This window comes from Vulpes lagopus, chromosome 7 (genome assembly GCF_018345385.1).
Source record: "Vulpes lagopus strain Blue_001 chromosome 7, ASM1834538v1, whole genome shotgun sequence".
In the NCBI taxonomy this organism is placed as follows: Eukaryota; Metazoa; Chordata; class Mammalia; order Carnivora; family Canidae; genus Vulpes; species Vulpes lagopus.
The window spans coordinates 33,736,262-33,755,424 of NC_054830.1; the positions used below are offsets into that span (position 1 = coordinate 33,736,262).

The following is a 19,163-nucleotide window of genomic DNA, read 5'->3' on the forward strand; positions in this document are numbered from 1 at the left end:
GTTTAGTCCGACAAAGTCAAATTAACAGTATGACTATTTCCCCTCTGACTTTAATTTTTTTCTCCCCATTTCTTGGGGGGCACAAAAGTATCTCAAATATATACCAATAGTGCTGTCCATTTATGGTAAATACTAGTAGATAGTAATTGACCATGGTTTGATACAGAACTAGACCTGTGTAATGGAGGAAAAAATATTACACCACCTTTCTTTTTTTTTTAATATGTATTTATATTCATTTATTTATTTGAGAGACAGAGAGAGAGGCAAAGACATAGGCAGAGGGAGGAGCAGACCCCCTGTGGGGAGCCCCATGTGGGGACTTACTCCCAGGTCTCCAGGATCACTACCTAAGCCAAAGACAGAGGCTCAACCACTGAGCCACCCAAGCACCCCAACACTACTTTCAATTTTTTTTAAAGATTTTATTTATTTATTCATGAGAGACACACACACACACACAGAGAGAGAGAGAGAGAGAGAGGCAGAGACATAGGCAGAGGGAGCAACAGGCTTCCCTCAGGGAGCCCGATGTGGGACTGGATCCCTGAACTCCAAGATCAGGCCCTGAGCTGAAAGCAGAGCTTAACCGCTGAAGCCCCCTGCCAGGTGTCCCTCAATGTTCTGTCTTATACCTCGGGATCTTTATATATTGTAGTCAAAAGAGAGTTGCCTTTGGAGCCAAATATCTCTATATGAATATGTACAAATTATTTAAATTCTTCAGGATTTAGTCTCTTCATTTGTAACACTATTCTTATAAAATTTAATTAAAACATGAAATTAAATGAAATAATGTAGATAACACATAGCCATGGACTCCCTTTCTTAGTTTAAGCCCTGAATTAACCACTATTGATGTTAAAGTATGAATGAATAAATGCTTTTTCTTGTAGGTCAAGCCAAGATATAGCAAATGGGTAAAGACATACACTATTCCTTTTGTGAATATTTCTGCGGTGTAGCCTCCTTTGACGTCCAGCTGAAATCCCACACCAGCTGGACAAAATATCATGTCTCTTTGGAAATCTTTTATTTTAATTTTGTGAAATAGTTATTATATTCTAATTAGGGGCTGCCCTCTGTCCTCATTGTTTAATTGATTCTTTCTTGTGAATATTGATTTTCATGTGAAAATGTGAATTTTCATGTTTTATCTCAACAGTAAATCATAAGGTCTTTGAAGTTAGGAATCATATGTGTATTAGATGATATTATACACATATGATTACTGTATACCTTATAGCACACATATACACACACTTTAGTATAGTCAGGCTGCTATAACAGAACCATAGATTAGGTGGCTTATCAGCAATAGAAATTTCTCACAGTTCTGGAATCTGGGAAATCTAAGATCAAGGCTCTGGCAGATTTTGTTTCTAGTGAGGTTCTTATCCTGTTTCATGAATAGCTGTCCTCTCTCTGTGTCCTCACATGGTGTTATCTCCCTGGGTCTCTATTATAAGGGCACTAGTCCCATTCATGAAGGCTCTACCTTCATAACCTAATCACCCCCAAAAGGTTGCTCATCAAATACCATCCCATTGGGGATCAGGTTTCTTTCTTTCTTCTTTCTTCTTTCTTTCTTTCTTTCTTTCTTTTTTTTTTTCAAGATTTTATTTATTTATTCATGAGAGACACAAAGAGAGAAGAGAGGCAGAAACATAGGCTGAGGGAGAAGCAGGCTCCATGCAGGGAGCCTGATGTAGGACTCGATCCTGGGACCCCGGGATCATGCCCTGATCCAGAGGCAGATGCTGGACCCTGAGCCACCCAGGCATCTCCTCCTGGGGACCAGGTTTCAACATGAATGTTTTTTAAAGATTTTATTTATTTATTCATGAGAGACACATACAGAAGAGAGAGAGAGAGAGGCAGAGACACAGACAGAGGCAGAAGCAGGCTCCATTAAGGGACCCTGATGTGGGACTCGATCCTGGATCTCCAGGATCAGGCCCTGGGCTGAAGGCAGTCCTAAACCGCTGAATTTTGAAGGTACACAAACATTCAGTCTCTCCCTACATAATCGATAATTATTGTTTTGATTTCAGGAACCTTACTTTATTCCTTGCCTGCCCAGAATGCAGATTGGGGGATGGTAATAAATATTTTTGAGGAATTGAATATCCTTGCCACTAATTTTACAGTCTCTTGTTTTTCATATATGTGCTAAATTTCAAACACTTAAAAGACAAAAGACAAGTTAATGTGTTTTAATATCCCTTAGTATGATCAAATTCAGTGACTCACAAAAGGCAGTCTTCCAGTTACTAATCTGTTGAAGCCTCAAGGGAATTAAAATTAACACACAGGGAGGGGCACCTGGCTGGCTCAGGTGGAAGAGCATCTGACTTTTGATCTTCTTTGATCTCAGGGCAATAATTCTGAGCCCCACATTGGATGTAGAAATTATTTAAAAATGAAATTTCAAAAATTAAAATGTAACTGAGGCCAGTAATGTACAATCAGTAAACCTGATGCTACTATCTGCTTAGAGTTTTGTGTTTAAAAGAAACAAAATTCTATGAAGTATATAATGTTCTAGACATTACAAACCCGTTTTTCAGTATGTGATATGTATTTCATTTATATTCAAATAATAACTTCTATTGCTTCATTTAAAGCATTAAGTCAGCCAACATAAAAGTCTTTAGCAAGGAAAAATACCTCAGTTTGCTGTAGCTATAGCCTGAAAAGGATAAATACAGGAGGATGTCATTTGTTAAAAGGTAACAGTCACAGGTATTCTCTCTTTACTTTCATTTTACATTGCTCTGGCCAATTTCACAGCTTCAACCAGTACTGAACAGGGAAATTGGAAAACAGCAGAATCGATTTGCAGAGTGGTGTCCTATTTCATTTATACCTTCTTCATCAGGGTTGCTATCATTCTTGTGTGGTATTATTGTCAACAGTAGCCTGGGCACAGCTGATAATTGCTAAAAGTCATTCTCTTAAAGTGGAAGCATAAAAAAAAACTGAAATGAAACAAGGTGACTGTGCGATTTTCTCATTTTCCAAATTTGCTGTTTTCACAATCCTTCATCTTTGCTAGAATTTAATGCAAAGACTTTTCCACTGTCAAACAACCACGATTATAGCAAACTTCTTTCCTTTTAGTTCTTAGGTAATAAATATTAAAATAATAAAGCTCTAAGTATCTAATTTGAACCAATAGAGGTTCATATATATGGTTGGCTTTTTCAATTTTCATTCTTACTAAATTTTATTTTAAATTCTAAATACATGAGAACTTGCTTCATAGGATAATATAGCTCTTAATGCATTAAGAAAACGGGTTTACCTCTGCTGCTGCCTTTCTAGATTGACAGCAAGTTCTTATAAAATTACAAATTAAAGCTATTTAAAAACAAAGCTGTAGCCTTTGGTTATTTAGTATCAACCCTGAAACAAAATCTCCTTTGTATTCTTAAGGATCATTGAGAATGAATAGTGTGGGACTGTTGGCTCAATTTTTACATTCTCCTCCTTATTCTTTTTTTTTTTAATGTGTTTCTAATGATGATGAAATCTTTCTATGTAATGCCATCTGCCCAGTAGAATGGAGTCTATTTACAGTGTCATATAAATGGCATCCTTGTAATTATAAATGTTCACTTTTTTCCCCATTTATATTTAGATTAGCCTTGTTCTTCATATTTTGCCATTCCAAATTTTCAGAAATTTTTGTAAGTTAAAAAATCAGGGGCAGCCCAGGTGGCTCTGAGGTTTAGCACCTGCCTTTGGCCCAGGGTGTGACCCTGGAGTCCGGGGATAGAGTCCCACGTCGGGCTCCCCACATGGAGCCTCCTTCTCCCTCTGCCTGTGTCTCTGCCTCTCTCTCTCTCTCTCTGTGTCTCTCATGAATAAATAAATAAAATCTTTAAAAACATTTCAGAAAACTTCCTTTTAATCAATTAAGTAATATTGCCAAGTCTGAGAATGAAATGATAAAGAAAACTAGCCAAATTTCTTAAAGCTTAGATATATAATGAGGACAGAAACAAAACACAAAGAAGAAAATCTGTATTTCAACAGGCTTGAACTATAGAACACCCAATTAAATTTGAATTTTAGATGACAAATATTTCACTTAAATTATGTACTAAATATTGCATGTCCTGTATATTTGTTTGCTAAATCCCTAAGGACTGATGCCCTTTTTGTCTTAATATCTTCAACATGGTTAAGTGAAGAAACCTCTAGTATTTTCATAACTTAGAAAGCAACAGCATTAAGATCATAAAAAAATGGAAATTTAAAGTTCTGAGTAACAAAAGTTACATCAAGCTTATTCGTGCAGAGCCGTACAGACAGGGCTTACAGGGTACTCTCAGAGTGTAGACACAGTGTATATCAATGTTCATACACCCCAGCCCCAAGGAAACTTCAATTCTTGTTAATTTGAATGGAATTATAGCATATATATTTTTTGAGCTCTCACGTTTTCAGCAGAGCTAGAAGAGCTGGGTTGTTTTTCATCATTCTCTCTTTCTCCATCATAACTTACAATCCAAATTCTTTTTTTTTTTTTAAGTTTTTATTTATTTATTCATGATAGACACAGAGAGAGGCAGAGACGCAGGCAGAGGGAGAAGCAGGCTCCAGGACTTGGGGACGTGGGACTCCATCCTAGGTCTCCAGGATCACACCCTGGACTGAAGGTGGCGCTAAACCGCTGAGCCCCCCCCCCCCCCCCCCCATCCCGGGGCTGCCCACAATCCAAATTCTTTATCCAGAAGCTCAACTGTCGGGGACGCCTGGATGCTCCCTGTGGGGAGCCCGATCCTGGACTCAATTTCAGGACCCCCGTGATCACCGCCTGAGCGAAAGCAGAGGCTCAACCACTGAGCCACCCAGGCATCCCTGTGCCTTACATTTATTTTTAAAATATTAAGGATCCAGAACATGCCAGGCACCCCGTTAGATGCTAGAAATCCAAGACAAGTAAATCAAAACATGCCAGCAGTTAACATTTCTGCTTTCTTCTTCTTCTTTTTTTTAAGATTTTATTTATTTATTCATGATAGACAGAGAGAGAGAGGCAGAGACACAAGCAGGCTCCATGCCGGGAGCCTACGCGGGACTCGATCCCAGGTCTCTAGCATCACACCCCCGGGCCGAAGGCGGCGCTAAACCGCCGAGCCACCCAGGGATCCTCATCTTTCTTCCAAAAAGCTTGCAGCCTATGAAGCAGACGGAATCCTCGTGGTGATTCGCGTGGTACAGGTGAAGGCCCTGAGAGCTCAAGAATTAAAAAGTCTTCTCTATTTAGTAAGGGCGCAGCCAGGTCTCCAGGTAGGATCCCCGGCTCAGGTTCGGGGCACCCTCCAATATTTCTCCAAAGGAAATCCCAGGCAATCTAGCATCCTAACTCCTCCACTTCCCAGGAGCAGAGAGGAAAGCTTCCCGAATCCCCTTTGCAGCCTGCTCTCGCGCTCTTGCAAGTGGAACAGGTGTTCTCCCGGCGCTCGAGGAAAGCAAGGCACAGGTGGGAGTTAGAGACCCCGTGCAGACCAAATTAATCTGCAGAAACCAGAGCATTCGGCTGGGGGGGGGGGGGGAGGGGGGGCGGGGGGGGCGATGCTAGATGCTATCTCAATTAGGGTGTCACAGGTGACTCATCAGAGAACGGCTTGCTTTGGGGCCTCTTGATATTTTACTTCAGGGTGGAGTGTCAGATTTCCTCCGCGTTTTTGGACCACAGCCCTCTTGGCCAGGTCCTAATTTTTCTGGTTTCACAGCTCTCACGCAGAGCCCGTTTTCATACCGGAAGCTAGTTGCTGGCGAGAGGTTTGGGGAATGAAGAACAAGGTGCAAGGAAAAAAAAAAAAAAGGAAGAGCGAGCCAGGGGCCTGGAGAGAGGCCTAAAATGGGGAAATTTGCACTTGAAGAGCTTTCCCTACCCTAGCCCCTCCGAATGACAGCTCTACTCAGCCAGAAGACTACGTTTCCCGGCAGGCACCGCGCGCCCCACAGACACAGGCTGGCGGGTTCCCAGCTCTCCACCTCCGCCACAAGCAGCCAATAGAAAGCACCGGCGTGGGCCTCCGCCCTTCTCGGACCACGCGGGAGCGGGGGCAATAAAACTACACTTCCCGAAGCGCCTTGCGCGGGTCGTGGCCAATCGGAGCGCAGAACTCGGAGGCTGGGGGCGGAGCCGGATGCATAGGCCACCCCATTGGCCAGGTGAAGCTTAGAAGAGCCGGAACCCGGGAGCTGGAGAAGCGAAATGACATTTCCTCTTTAAATAGCTGGAGCCGGGGCCCCGTCGAGAAATGGCCGCGTCGGCAGGTGGGTCGTGCGGCGGCTAGGGAGGTGTGTTGCGGGGGAGGCGCGCCGGGGCCCCGGCTCAGGCTGCGAGCTGGGGAGGTGGCGCAGAAGGGGCGTGAGAGAAGGATGGGGAGGTGGGGAGGGATGAGGGGAGGGAGGATGGATGGATGGCGTGGAGGGCGGTGGGCGGTCCGGCCGGGCAGAGATGGGGAGGCCGGGTACCCGCCGCCGCTGCGACCGGTTCAGCAGGCGGTTGAGGGGGTTGAGCGGCGGCCGCCGTCCTTCGAGCTTCCCTCGTGAGGCTCCCGCTCCGCCGCTCCCGGCGGAGCCGCCCGAGCCGCCTGCAGGTCCCTCCGCGAGCGCGGGGCAGCGGGCTCGCCGGGCTCCCGCAGGAGCGGAGGGCGTTGGACCCGCATCCCCGCGCCCTCTCCCCCGGATCCCACTCTGCGGCCCCACTGGGTGCTGTCTGTATACACAGATGTATTTTTGGAGGTGGGGAGGATGGGTGGGGGGGTGGGGGGGTGGAGGGTGGGGGGGTGGAAGGGAGGGGGAGGGGTGGGGGGGTGGAAGGGAGGGGGAGGGGTGGGGGGTTGAAGGGAGGGGGAGGGGTGGGGGGGTGGAAGGGAGGGGGAGGGGTGGGGGTGGGGGATGGGGGGCCTGAACGCCGTAACTGGCTCCGAACTTCTTGTGTTCGTTCGTTTTTTTTTTTTTTTTCTCTCCTAGATTTGAATAAGGCCTCCCCAACGCCGAATGGGATTCCATCTTCGGACACAGCCAACGATGCCATGGACCCCTTCCATGCGTGCAGTATTCTCAAGCAACTCAAAACAATGTACGATGAAGGACAGTTGACAGACATCGTAGTGGAAGTGGATCACGGGAGAACCTTCTCCTGTCACAGAAACGTCCTGGCTGCGATCAGCCCTTACTTCAGGTATGACGATGATGGTATAGAAGCCTCGCTTTGCTTACCTTCACCGAGGTTGCCTTCATCGCTCCGTATTGCCCGCTTGATGATAAAAACGGAGAGGAGACCATTAAATGAAACCCACCAGTCTGCCCCCTCCAAGTAAATAACAGGCCCTGCTCTATTGATTGGGCCCCTTGTTTTTGACTTGACGGATGCTTCTGGAACCCAGGTGGCTGGTTTGTACGTTAGTGAGTCTCTCTTTGTTTGTTTCGGGTAAATAACTGCAAAATCTAGACCCTGTGCTGCTCTCAGCATGGCAGCCACAAGCCACATGTGGTTATTTAAACGTCATTGTTTTAAATTGAATAAAATTAAGAATTCAGTCCCCCAGGCAAACTAACCACAGTTAAAGTGCTCAGTAGCCGCATGGAGGTAGTGGCTGCCAATTGTACAGCCCCAGATACAGAGCATTTCCATCACTGAAAGTTTTAGTGGACAGTGCTGGTCTAGAATTTGTTCCAAGAATTTGTCCGTGAGGCATAGTTCCCTGGTGTCTGTAACTCTTAGCATTTAAAGCAAAATAGTGCTTTCTTTCGAAAATGAATTACCATTCAGTAGATGGTTTTAATGCCATTGGGGTAAAAGCAATGAAATAAAAATGAACGAATGCATCTTAAGGCTCCAGACTAATGATTATTTCCATGGTTTCCAGAAGTGTTTGCAGGTTTTCATTCTCATTACACTCTTTGTGTATCCGAAAGTTGGAACAGCAATATTTCAAAACTTGGGTCTAACAAAGAATTTTATACTTTTAAGAGGAGAACACTGATAAAGACAATTCCCGTCTTGAGTTCAACTTCTTTTGTTTCAAGTGTTCACTTTAATTTAAAGTCCTTCAGTGTTCAAAACTGGTGCCCGAATGACAGCTAGATAATCTCAACTACACTCTAAAGGTGGTTTGTTGTTGTTGTTGTTTTTTTTTTCTTCTGAAGGTGCTTGCCTTTATAGGCACATAGCAGTATACTGTTCCAGGCAGTAGTTTCTGGTTCCTCTTTCTCAGAATACTGGGTTAAATATAGTCACTTCAGTCTGATGCTTATGATGTAACCATTTAGACTTGCCTAGGGATAGGTCATTGGACTGTTAAGTATTAACCATCACAAGGGAGTGAGCTGGAAGGAAAAAAGAAGAATCTCATGCACAGAAGGTATGAAGTTTGGCCTGGTGAAATTTGGACTGCTGGTGGGATTCACTTATCCAGACTATCTGTTAGATATGGTTAGTTCATCTGTGCATTTAAATATATGTCATAATTAATACTGATCAAGTTCTGGGCTAAGCTTACTTTACATATATTGCTTTACATATCTTTACAATCCCGTCTTTACACAGTTATTCCCATTTTGCCTGTGAAAAACTGAGGTTCAGGGAAGTTAAATGACTGCATAAGTCATCTTAACGACGAAGTGACAGAGGCTGGATTTGATTCCAGAGTCAGGCTTCATAGTCACTATTAAAACTTTTAATGAACAAGAGCGAGCGCCCTTTAAAGTTGCCTTTGAGAAGTTTCTATTGTATATTAGATTTGAACAGTTTTTAAAAAATTGAAGCTTGAAAGTAGGAAAATGTATCTTGTTGAAATTTTATACTCTGGCTTGTATCATTTAAATGTCATACTTAATTAAAGTTAGTTTGAAGACGTAGACAAATCACTTTAAAAGAAGTATGCTACAGTTGATTTTCTTAATTACAAGAAATTAAGGAAATGCTTGGAAAACTTTCTAAGCAATAAGATACATGGATTCAGATGAAGGTATTTGGCTGGGAAACTTAGGGATTAGGTTCTTATCTCTTGCTAGAGGTTTTTGTATGGAAGTTTCTTGGCACTGGTGCTGCTCCTTATGTGAGCCTCTAGGAAGACATACTTAATAGTTTCTGAGTCTTGCATCACTGGTGGAAAAAAACAAAAATAGCTTGAAATCTGGCATGGTTGTTTCATGGTCCCAGTGACTTGTCCAAATTAAAATTTGCATGATTATTGGAAACTTTCTGCTGCTCGGGATTGTGCGTGAGGAAGTGCTCCATCTCTACGTAGCATTTGCAGAAAGATCCTGTTAGAACAGAAGAGAACTCATCAAGTGTCACACTGTGCCTGTGTGTGAGACCAGCCTATTCAAGTCAGTTGAGTTCCCATGATAAAGGAGTATGTGGTAATGTTCTCCTTTGGGAGTTAATCTTTGCCTAATGAAGGGCTTTATTTTTCTTTTTAATTGGTTGCTGTATAGCTGAGTTTTTCAGCACCTGAAATGGAAAACCTGCTCATGCATTGGGAGATCTAGTTTTCAATCACGAAAAAAAGCCATTGTGATATGAAACTTAAAATTTACGTTGTAGAAGTCAAAGTAGGACTAAGAGATGGTTAATCCAGGCAGCGAGCTGGATTCTTGTACCCTGCTTATCTCCAGTGTTGCTCATTGTATTTTAAAATTAACTACTTAAGGGTATTTTCTTATAATTTAGCACTTCAAAATGAGAGGGGTCTGGATCTGTATAAACAACTTTATCACCAGTGTTAGGTCACCTTCTTCAGCAGACATCTACTAAGCACCCTAGGGCAAACAACCCTTTTCCCAAAAGGCTTTTTAAAATAACCTTGATTTAATTTTTTGTATTTAATTTTAAAAGCAGCCTACAGGACAGGGGGGAAGGCAAATGATGTATATAAGGGACTAATACTAAAATACAGAGCTAGGCCTTTGACTGCTTAATGTTTTGGCCAAGAAAGTCCCATAAATGCACAGATATTTTGAATGAGAAATCAATGAATAAAACTTGCTTTCAAAGGCAAAAGCTGGAGACTTTCAAAATCATTATCTCCAAAGCGTTATTCTTAAACTCTCTTTAGAAGTGTGCATTCTATTAACCTTACTATAATCTTTATTTTATTTCAGATGTACATAGGTAAAATATGGTAGCTTTGAGAACATTGAACATTTCCTTAAGCAAAGATTTTCAAAATGTCCAAGAGAAGGTGAAGTGATATTCTTTATATTCCTTATAATGATTAAGGAAGCATTCAAAAGATAATAGTCTTAAAAGGAAGTAGGTAGAGATTATGAATTTCTGAAGAACATCTTATTTTTCTGAGATGAAATTTTTAAAGATTTTTAAAGGACAGGTTGCCTTGTATATTTCCATCGAGACATGAAAAGTTTAATCAGACAGTCTATAAATGCTAACGTATCACATTGACGCCCTATGGGTATTGTTAAATTTTCTGATTGGTCTGGTGAGTTAAGATCTCAGGTCCCCTAAGGCAACTTGACCAAGAAGCCTAGATAGGGGCTCCAAGGAAAACAAGGTGTCCTGGAGTATTCCTTGCCATCTTGTGGGGTGCCGTGATTAGGTACACTCTCTTTTTCTCAGAGTTGGCATAAAGTGGACCGGCCCTGAGAATAGGATTTTTGAGATTAGCCAGCCTAAATCTTTATACTAGATGATCAGCTTTTACCCCCATTCAGAATATCAGGAAATCCATAGGAAGTATTTTTCAGTCTCCAAGGCTTTCTTGGTGGTAACTGCATACTTTAAAAATTTTGTCACAATAATTTTTTTTTAGAGTGCACATATACTATTAATCATTCTTTCCTTCCTAGATCCATGTTCACTAGCGGCCTTACAGAAAGTACTCAAAAAGAAGTTCGAATAGTTGGTGTTGAAGCGGAATCGATGGATTTAGTGTTGAACTATGCCTACACCTCCAGAGTGGTTCTGACAGAGGCCAATGTTCAAGCCTTGTTCACTGCAGCTAGCATCTTCCAGATTCCTTCCATCCAAGACCAATGTGCTAAGTATATGATCAGTCATTTAGACCCACAAAATTCTATTGGGGTCTTCATCTTTGCTGATCATTATGGTCATCAGGAACTTGGAGATCGATCAAAAGAATACATTCGTAAAAAGTTTCTGTGTGTCACCAAAGAACAAGAGTTTCTCCAGTTGACAAAAGACCAACTGATTAGTATATTAGACAGTGATGATTTAAATGTAGACCGAGAAGAGCATGTTTATGAAAGCATTGTAAGGTGGTTTGAACATGAACAGAATGAAAGAGAAGCGCACCTTCCAGAAATTTTTGCCAAATGCATACGTTTTCCCCTGATGGAAGATGCCTTTATAGAGAAAATCCCACCTCAGTTTGCACAGGCGATAGCCAAGAGCTATGTAGAAAAGGGCCCATCCAATACCAATGGCTGTACACAGAGACTTGGAATGACTGCATCTGAAATGATCATATGTTTTGATGCTGCCCACAAACACTCAGGAAAGAAGCAAACAGTGCCTTGTCTAGATATAGTCACGGGAAGAGTGTTTAAACTATGCAAACCACCAAATGATCTAAGAGAAGTGGGGATTCTTGTATCACCAGATAATGACATTTATATTGCAGGAGGGTACCGGCCAAGCAGCAGTGAGGTCTCCATTGACCATAAGGCAGAAAATGATTTCTGGATGTATGACCATTCCACCAATAGGTGGCTCTCCAAACCCCCCCTGCTGCGAGCCAGAATAGGCTGCAAACTGGTGTATTGCTGTGGTAAGATGTATGCAATTGGAGGTCGTGTTTATGAAGGTGACGGGAGAAACTCCCTAAAATCCGTGGAGTGCTACGACAGCAGGGAGAATTGCTGGACCAGCGTTTGCGCAATGCCTGTTGCAATGGAGTTTCATAACGCTGTGGAGTACAAAGAGAAGATCTATGTTTTACAGGGTAGGTGCCTGACTGGTTTATTCTCCAGGAGAGGGTAGCAGGTCAAACGTGGTTTACTTACTTATACTAAAACAGATGTTTGTTCTTGTTAATTGAGGACTCCTCTGGCTTTCTTATCATAAACTGCTGCAACAGTCTGTTCTTTAAAGGATGTGTAAAGGCAATAAATTTTTGAATCAAAAAAGGCAGGCATCTTTAAGTTACTAAAATGATTTTGTAAGTTTTTTATGTTCTTAACTGTGTTTTGACATCCTGTGGAATGAGTATTTTTGAAAACATAATTTAGTGAAATACTAGTTCAACATTTTGGGAAGACTTTCAGAGCCATTTTTAAGACTAGGAGAGAAAGCTTGATACATGACTCTTTTACTCTTCAATAATACATAATCAAGAGATGCCGTAGCAGGTACTTTTTATGGAACTTACTGGATTAGTTTAAAGGAGAAAAAAGAACAAAGAATTTTGCGATAAGCCTTATGATTGCGAAGGTCATGAAACTTAATTATAAAGAGTTTGAAATTACAGTCTTTAGATTTTAATTTCACTGCAGTGTATGATATCTTCCATAATACGTTTTCAATTTTTTTCACTGAAAAGCTTTGAGATGTCACCTTTTTCTTTACGTTTGTTATTATAAGCATCTATTTATATCTAATATATTTAGCTTTAAAAAGTGTTTTGTTTAAACTATTGAAGGTTAATACTCTGGCAAAGGTGAGTGTAGAGTAGTAGTAGAAAGAAGCACCAAGTAAGTATAAGTAAGATATTTGATCCAGTCTTCTAATTTGTGATACCTAATGTTTTCCCTGTGTTTGGCTCCTTAAACGTTTTAGTTGCTTGAATGTTGAAAGCATTGATGATAATACTGGCATCCTTATTCCTCTTCTGGGTTTCTTAATTGCTTATATGTTTTCCTCACACTATTCATTTATAAAACAAGGAAAAAAGCGATTCTGTGTAAATATACATGATTTTTTAGCTCTTACACCATTTAAGAGTATGTTCTTCGCTCTCATCTTTTATTTGACTAGAAATGCCTGAACCCACTTGTTTAAACTTCAATATCAAGTTAATTCTCCAAAAGGAATATTAACTATCTAGTACCTTATTATAGTTCAATAGAAGCATGGGCATGATTAGGTTTGCTGGTCTTGCTGAATATGGAAGATAAGACTGGGTATATAATCTGTCCAGGGTGGTTGGACAGGTTATATCATCCAGTATGATGAAGCTTTCTCTACATATACTTTGGTCTTGCTGGCTAACCATTAGATAGAATTAATTAAAAGACTTCCAATGGGAAGGTAAAGGTTATTTATTAATGTAAATACTAAAAGTAACAACGAATTAATAGAATTTCAGGACTGGAATGAACATTGCTTAATCTGAGGTTATATCTTATATAAGAGAAATCTGAGGCTCTAAAATTTAGTTTTCTTAATTGCTGTCTGGTTTAAGTTATTAAGCGGACTTCAGATTTTAAAAATTAACTTGTGAGTCATCTTTTTATAAGAAATTTGTAGAGAGGTAGTACATGTTAGAAAGTTTTATTTTATATTGTCTTTATTAAGAATCCTGTTAAAACTCAGTGAGGGTAATGTTGGTAAATTGAATTTAAATAAAGTATTTTTTTTAAAAGTTAATGAGGGTAGGGTGTATATACAGCCAAAAGCTGGTGGTTTAATAAGCTCTTCTAAGAAAAATTGAAATTATAGTGTTACTAAGTAGGCAGTTATGTTTGTAGATAAGAGTAAACCTCGTTCAAAACAGTTCTGAAGGGGAAGCTCAATTTAGAAGTAGGTATTTCTAATCTAAACAAAGCTTCTTTATATAAATAAAGTTGATATAAATAGAGGCTTATGCTGCACTATATGCGGCTACTGGAATATCACTTAATGTCCATAAAAGATCCAGACTATTAAATCAAGGATTTTATACAAATATTATAGCTAGCCAAATTCTTGTAAATCTTCACTAGTTTAATTCTTTTAGACATTTTTATATTGGCAGTCTGACTCAGCCACACCCTTTTATCATCAAAATAGAATTGAAAGTGACCTGAAGTCAACTCCATGAACTGTGTGTTTTCTATCTTATCAAAGCCATGTTTTGTCCTCTTAACTATTTGTGTTATAGCAGCACTAAAGTAAACATATTAATGGCCCATAGACATAAATCTGAACAATTCCATGTGCTATCTTCTAATTAAATAATTAGCATATAAATGTGTAGTGGCTTATTCATGATGAAGCTGTATACATACTTTGATCTTATCGACTAACCATTAGTGATAATGCTCTTTTAGAGCTGGCTTAAAATAAATTTTCTGAAATATACAAGTGAATGGAATAAATGGAGCCAAGCTTTCAACTATTATTCTGCCTCCAAGCCAAAGTAACTCCTTATACCTCCCTACTACAAAGCCCCAAATCAGGTTGACTATAATATTAGGTAATGTTCTGCTGTGGAATGAAGAAGTTTTAAGTTATATTATACTGTGTAATGTATCTCTGGAGATTATAAAAGAAATATTTTAGAAAGTGAAAGATTCAGAAAATTATGTTTTTCAAAAATTATGCTTTCAGTTCATCTAACCAAAAGGAGACATGTAAATGTATATATTCTTGGTTTTCTTTCTTTCTTTCTTTCTTTCTTTCTTTCTTTCTTTCTTTCTTTCTTTCTTTCTTTCTTCTTTCTTTTTTTAGGAGAATTTTTCCTCTTCTATGAGCCTCAAAAAGACTACTGGGGTTTTTTAACCCCCATGACTGTGCCTAGAATCCAGGGCTTAGCAGCTGTCTACAAGGACTCTATCTACTACATAGCTGGAACCTGTGGAAATCATCAACGAATGTTTACTGTAGAAGCCTATGATATTGAGCTAAATAAATGGACTCGGAAGAAGGACTTTCCATGTGATGAGTCCATCAATCCATACCTTAAACTGGTACTTTTCCAGAATAAACTGCATTTATTTGTTCGAGCTACTCAAGTGACCGTTGAAGAACATGTCTTCAGAACCAGCAGGAAAAATTCCCTTTACCAATATGATGACATCACTGACCAATGGATGAAAGTGTACGAGACCCCAGATCGCCTCTGGGACCTTGGCCGGCATTTTGAATGTGCTGTTGCTAAACTCTACCCTCAGTGTCTTCAGAAAGTACTTTAATGAGTAGCAGGCCTTAGTGAGCTCACTGGCATCTTGTGCTTGGAGAACTTAGTCTTTCAATGATACAAGAAGTGCTGTCAGTATTTAAGAAGCTGAGAGAGTTTGTACATGGCAATGGGTGCTCTTAAAGATTACAGTGTAGAGAGGGATTTCTTTTCATCCTTGTGATGTTTTCATTTCATTAAGCAAAAGGTAACAAAGTGCAATTATCAGCATTTTTTTTCTGGTATATAGTAATCATTTTCATTCTAGAATTTTGTGATAATTCATCACTGAGATACCAGATGAATCAACAACTATGCACTCTTATAAGAGCAGTTAGGGTATTATGGTTAGAGACATCCAAACTAGTTTGTTGTGACTTTTTATTTTAAATACGGGTAAAAATTTGAGGCAATATCACTAGGACTTTAGCTGTGACCTCTCCAACACAGAGAAGCACTAACTTAGATCCTCATTCTATAATATATTTGTGTACTGTTTTCAAGTGTACTGAGATTTAAGTGTGTTTTTAGAGTAGGTTGATGGAAAACAAATCCGTCTAAGAAAGAGCTTTTACTCTGCTTGTTTCATATTTCCCATGTAACTTTAAGTTAAGCTAAAGTTTTAAAGTAGCAGTTGTTTTTATTGTTGTTGTTGTTGTTGTTGTTGTTGATAACTTTTTCAAGTGCTGACACTGTCTCATTATTTACGAATCCCGAAAAGGGCTTAAATTCGCAGGTGGCTGGTGCTAGTATAAGTGAATTCATGTGTCTAGCTCTATGGGTTGAAATTGTTTGAGCCTGTGCTTACCTTTCAAGTTGGTATGCTGGTTTTGTGGCATAGTACTTTACCTGTTGAACTCTTGTGATTTCACAAGATTCTCTGCTTAAGTGATAGCAAGATTTCTAACTGGACTCAGTTTTAGAATAGTGAGAACATGACACTCAGTTTGCACTAACATGGGCTATTTTGTTGCCCGACCTCCTTTCCCATCCTCCACCCATCCCTTCATTATCGGTACAGTGAAAGGTAACTTATTTCTCTTCTGCACAGAGCATAATGTGAAGTTTTCTACTTGCTTTTACGATTTTGTTTTCCAGAAACGTAAAACTCCTTCAGTTGATCTAATTTAATGGCTTTTACGTTACATATGACCATTAAAACCTCACTTTTTTTTTGTTGTTGTTTTCTCATTTTTGCACTTAGTAATGTATATTTTTACATTGAAAACCTTCTAGCTGAAAGTAATTGAGAAGGAAAGGGTGAGTGAGTATACTCATAGCATTGTAGGTACTAAATCGCTTTTCCTACCTAATGGATGGATTTCTAACAGTCAGTAATAGTGACATAAAGGACAAACCAACTCACTTGTAATACCTAAGGCAGATATTTGGATCAGTAACTTGTTTTTTACTATGCCTAGAATAATTGATAAAGGACATAAGGATAGCCCACAGTCTGTCCTCAAGTAGAACATTTTGATTCTCTTAAAGAAAACAAACTGGCATGGTTTGTATTAAAAACTCTTGCACAAATTGAAATGTGATACTGTGAAACAAATTTAAAACATTGCCTCTTTGCATCACATACCTCGTTTTTCAGAAACTTTCCAAACTGCTTGTCCTTGACCTCTACAAGTAAGGAATGTTTTCTGAAGCAGAATTTAAAGTGGACAGCATTTATAGAATTAACATTTTAAAATCTAGTCTTGGGAAGTTGGATATGTGGTTTCTTATTGGCCTTGATAGTATGTCAATAATCTCTTTATAAACTTTGTCAACCACCTGTTTTTTTTTTTCTCTCTAGTTTTTCTTTACTTACATGCTGTTTTGGGGCTTTTGCTGTGAGTGTTTTGAAGCATCTTTCCAGTGTTGCATTGCGGAGGGGAGGAGAAGACAAAACTAACTTTTGCAAGAGATGTTCATGTAATTTATTTTTGAAAGCTGTGTTGAATATCTGAGATTTCCTGCCGCTTTTTGACAATCTTCTGTATTTATTTAGAAAAATGTGTTACTTGAAAACATGACATAGAACAGTGAGTTAACAATTTACATGTGCCGTGTGATATATAGGAGTACAATATACTGTGGTTAATTCTGCAGATTTATTCTGTTCATCTGCACAACAGTTGATCCTTTGCTATAACTATTTATACTGGGGGTGTGATCCAAGTATAGTGTGTCAAAGCCAAGGTTTAGAATTTGCTATGGGAGTAGAATATATATTGAATTTTGTATGAAGAACTATTTGTTTAAATTATATAACTGGGATATTTTGCCACTTTTAAAATGATTTCAGAAGAGGTCCTAGAGAGCTAAGATTAGTAATTTGTGTGGGTATATATGTTTAGATATTTAAGGTACATTTGCATAGTATAATGGGAATATAAGTAAAAGGCACAATGGGGACTACAGAAGTAAAAATAGGCTAACATATGCCAGTCCCACTTGAACTTTGTTTTTGCATTTGAAGAATGTATGTAGCACTTTCCTATATATTTTTTACATATTGAAAACTGGACTTGGTATAACTATGTTATAGGAAAGTAGAAACTGTATTCTTTATTTTCCATCTTTGTTTTCTGTTATCCTACAAAGTTGATGCTTAAGCATCTGGCTGATTTCTCTGGTGCATGAGGAGAAGTGGGTGTGCTCTGCAAGGAATCAGATTCCCTATGTGAAGCAGTTTCAAATGGCATTCAATGTTCAGTGCTCAGGTATGGAGTAAGTACTGTAGTCCTTTGGGGGCAAATGTGTAGATATTTTTAAACATTTTGCCATAATTGCACAATTTTATGCATTTTTACTGATGGCATTGTTTCTTATAATAAAACCTTTTCTCATTAAAAACTTCCATTGTTGTAACTTGACCTCTGCCTAGCGAGTTCCACAGAATTAAAAGTTGGTGAAAAACATGAAATACCTGCTGTCATAGTGGAATGAAATAAGATTTTAATCTATCAAATATTTGGCCTCTGGTACAAGATGAACTAGTTAATATCACCTTAGATAATGCTCCTTAAATTCAAAAGCAAGCTTGCTTATATCAGTAATTCCTTTGTTCTGTTTGCTTTGGCCTGAACTTGGTCATTCCACTCCTCTCTCACACTTCACATCCAGTCCATCAGAAAATCCTGTCGCCTCTTCCTTCAAAATATACCTAGACTCTGACCATGTACCACTATGCACCACTATCAGCGGAAACTAAACTAGCCTACCTTGTCTGTCTTCTTCGCTTTGAAGTGGTGAAGAAGACAGACCTTTCTATACCCTTGAATAGTTGTAATCTATTCTCCACACAGTAGCCGGAGCGATCCTGTCAAAACACAAGTCAGATTACATCCTCCTGCTCAAACCAAACCCCTCCAGAAGATGGCTTCCCATCTCCTCTGCTATGAGAGCCAGATTCCTTCCTCACTTGATCTATACCTCACAACCCACCCCTGGGACCTCATCCACCATTCCACCACTCACTCTATTCCACCTGCATGGACTGCTGTTCCTGAAGCATGCCTAGCTCTTCTACATCACTGCCTTTGTCTTTGCTGTATCTTTTGCCAAGAAAGCTCTAACAGCTCACTAACCATTCAAGCCTCTATTAAAATTCCAGACAGGACTTCCCTGATCACCTCCTATAGAACAGAACACTCTCCTCCCAGCTGCACCCATACCACCTGTTTTTTCCTGCTGCTTTTTTCACATTTCTTCCCCTACTGAAATGTAAGCTCCATGAAGGCAAGAGATTTGTTTTATTCATTATGCACCTCAGATCTAAGCCTAGCATATACTAGGCACTCAATAAATGCTTGTAAAAAGAAATGAATTTTCCGTTAAATCTCAGAACCCTGAGAAGTGGTAAGACCCATACAATCATCTTTGTTTTATCAGGTAGGACACATAAAGACCAAGTGAGTTGTTGAAGGTCATCTAACTACTAAGGGGCATGTCTGGGATTAGAACAAAGATTCCCACTTTCTTTTTAATTTTTTAAAAAATTTTTTAAAAGATTTTATTTATTCATTCATGAGAGACACAGAGAGAAAGAGGCAGAGACAC

The 19,163-nt window shown here is 39.5% G+C and overlaps 1 protein-coding gene across 2 annotated transcripts; it reads left to right on the plus strand.

Annotated features, from left to right (window-relative positions):
• Positions 1–6,214: 6,214 nt before the first annotated feature.
• Positions 6,215–17,961, plus strand: KBTBD8 (kelch repeat and BTB domain containing 8). 2 transcript variants are annotated; one of them, XM_041764629.1, is made up of 4 exons: positions 6,215–6,297; positions 7,000–7,210; positions 10,843–11,957; positions 14,663–17,961. In XM_041764629.1, the coding sequence occupies exons 1-4, from the start codon at positions 6,282–6,284 to the stop codon at positions 15,124–15,126; spliced, it is 1,806 nt and encodes a 601-aa protein (XP_041620563.1). In that variant the 5' UTR covers positions 6,215–6,281; the 3' UTR covers positions 15,127–17,961. The 2 variants fall into 2 exon arrangements, with proteins under 2 accessions (XP_041620563.1, XP_041620564.1); XM_041764630.1 differs by lacking the exon at positions 6,215–6,297 and adding an exon at positions 6,349–6,768.
• The last annotated feature ends 1,202 nt before the right edge of the window (positions 17,962–19,163 follow it).

What these genes read in the sequence shown, in the direction of transcription:
- KBTBD8 (XM_041764629.1), top strand. An exon ending in GCGATCAGCCCTTACTTCAG is followed by an intron (nt 7,211 to 10,842) that starts GTATGACGATGA and finishes TTTCCTTCCTAG; the next exon opens with ATCCATGTTCACTAGCGGCC. An exon ending in GAAGATCTATGTTTTACAGG is followed by an intron (nt 11,958 to 14,662) that starts GTAGGTGCCTGA and finishes TTCTTTTTTTAG; the next exon opens with GAGAATTTTTCCTCTTCTAT.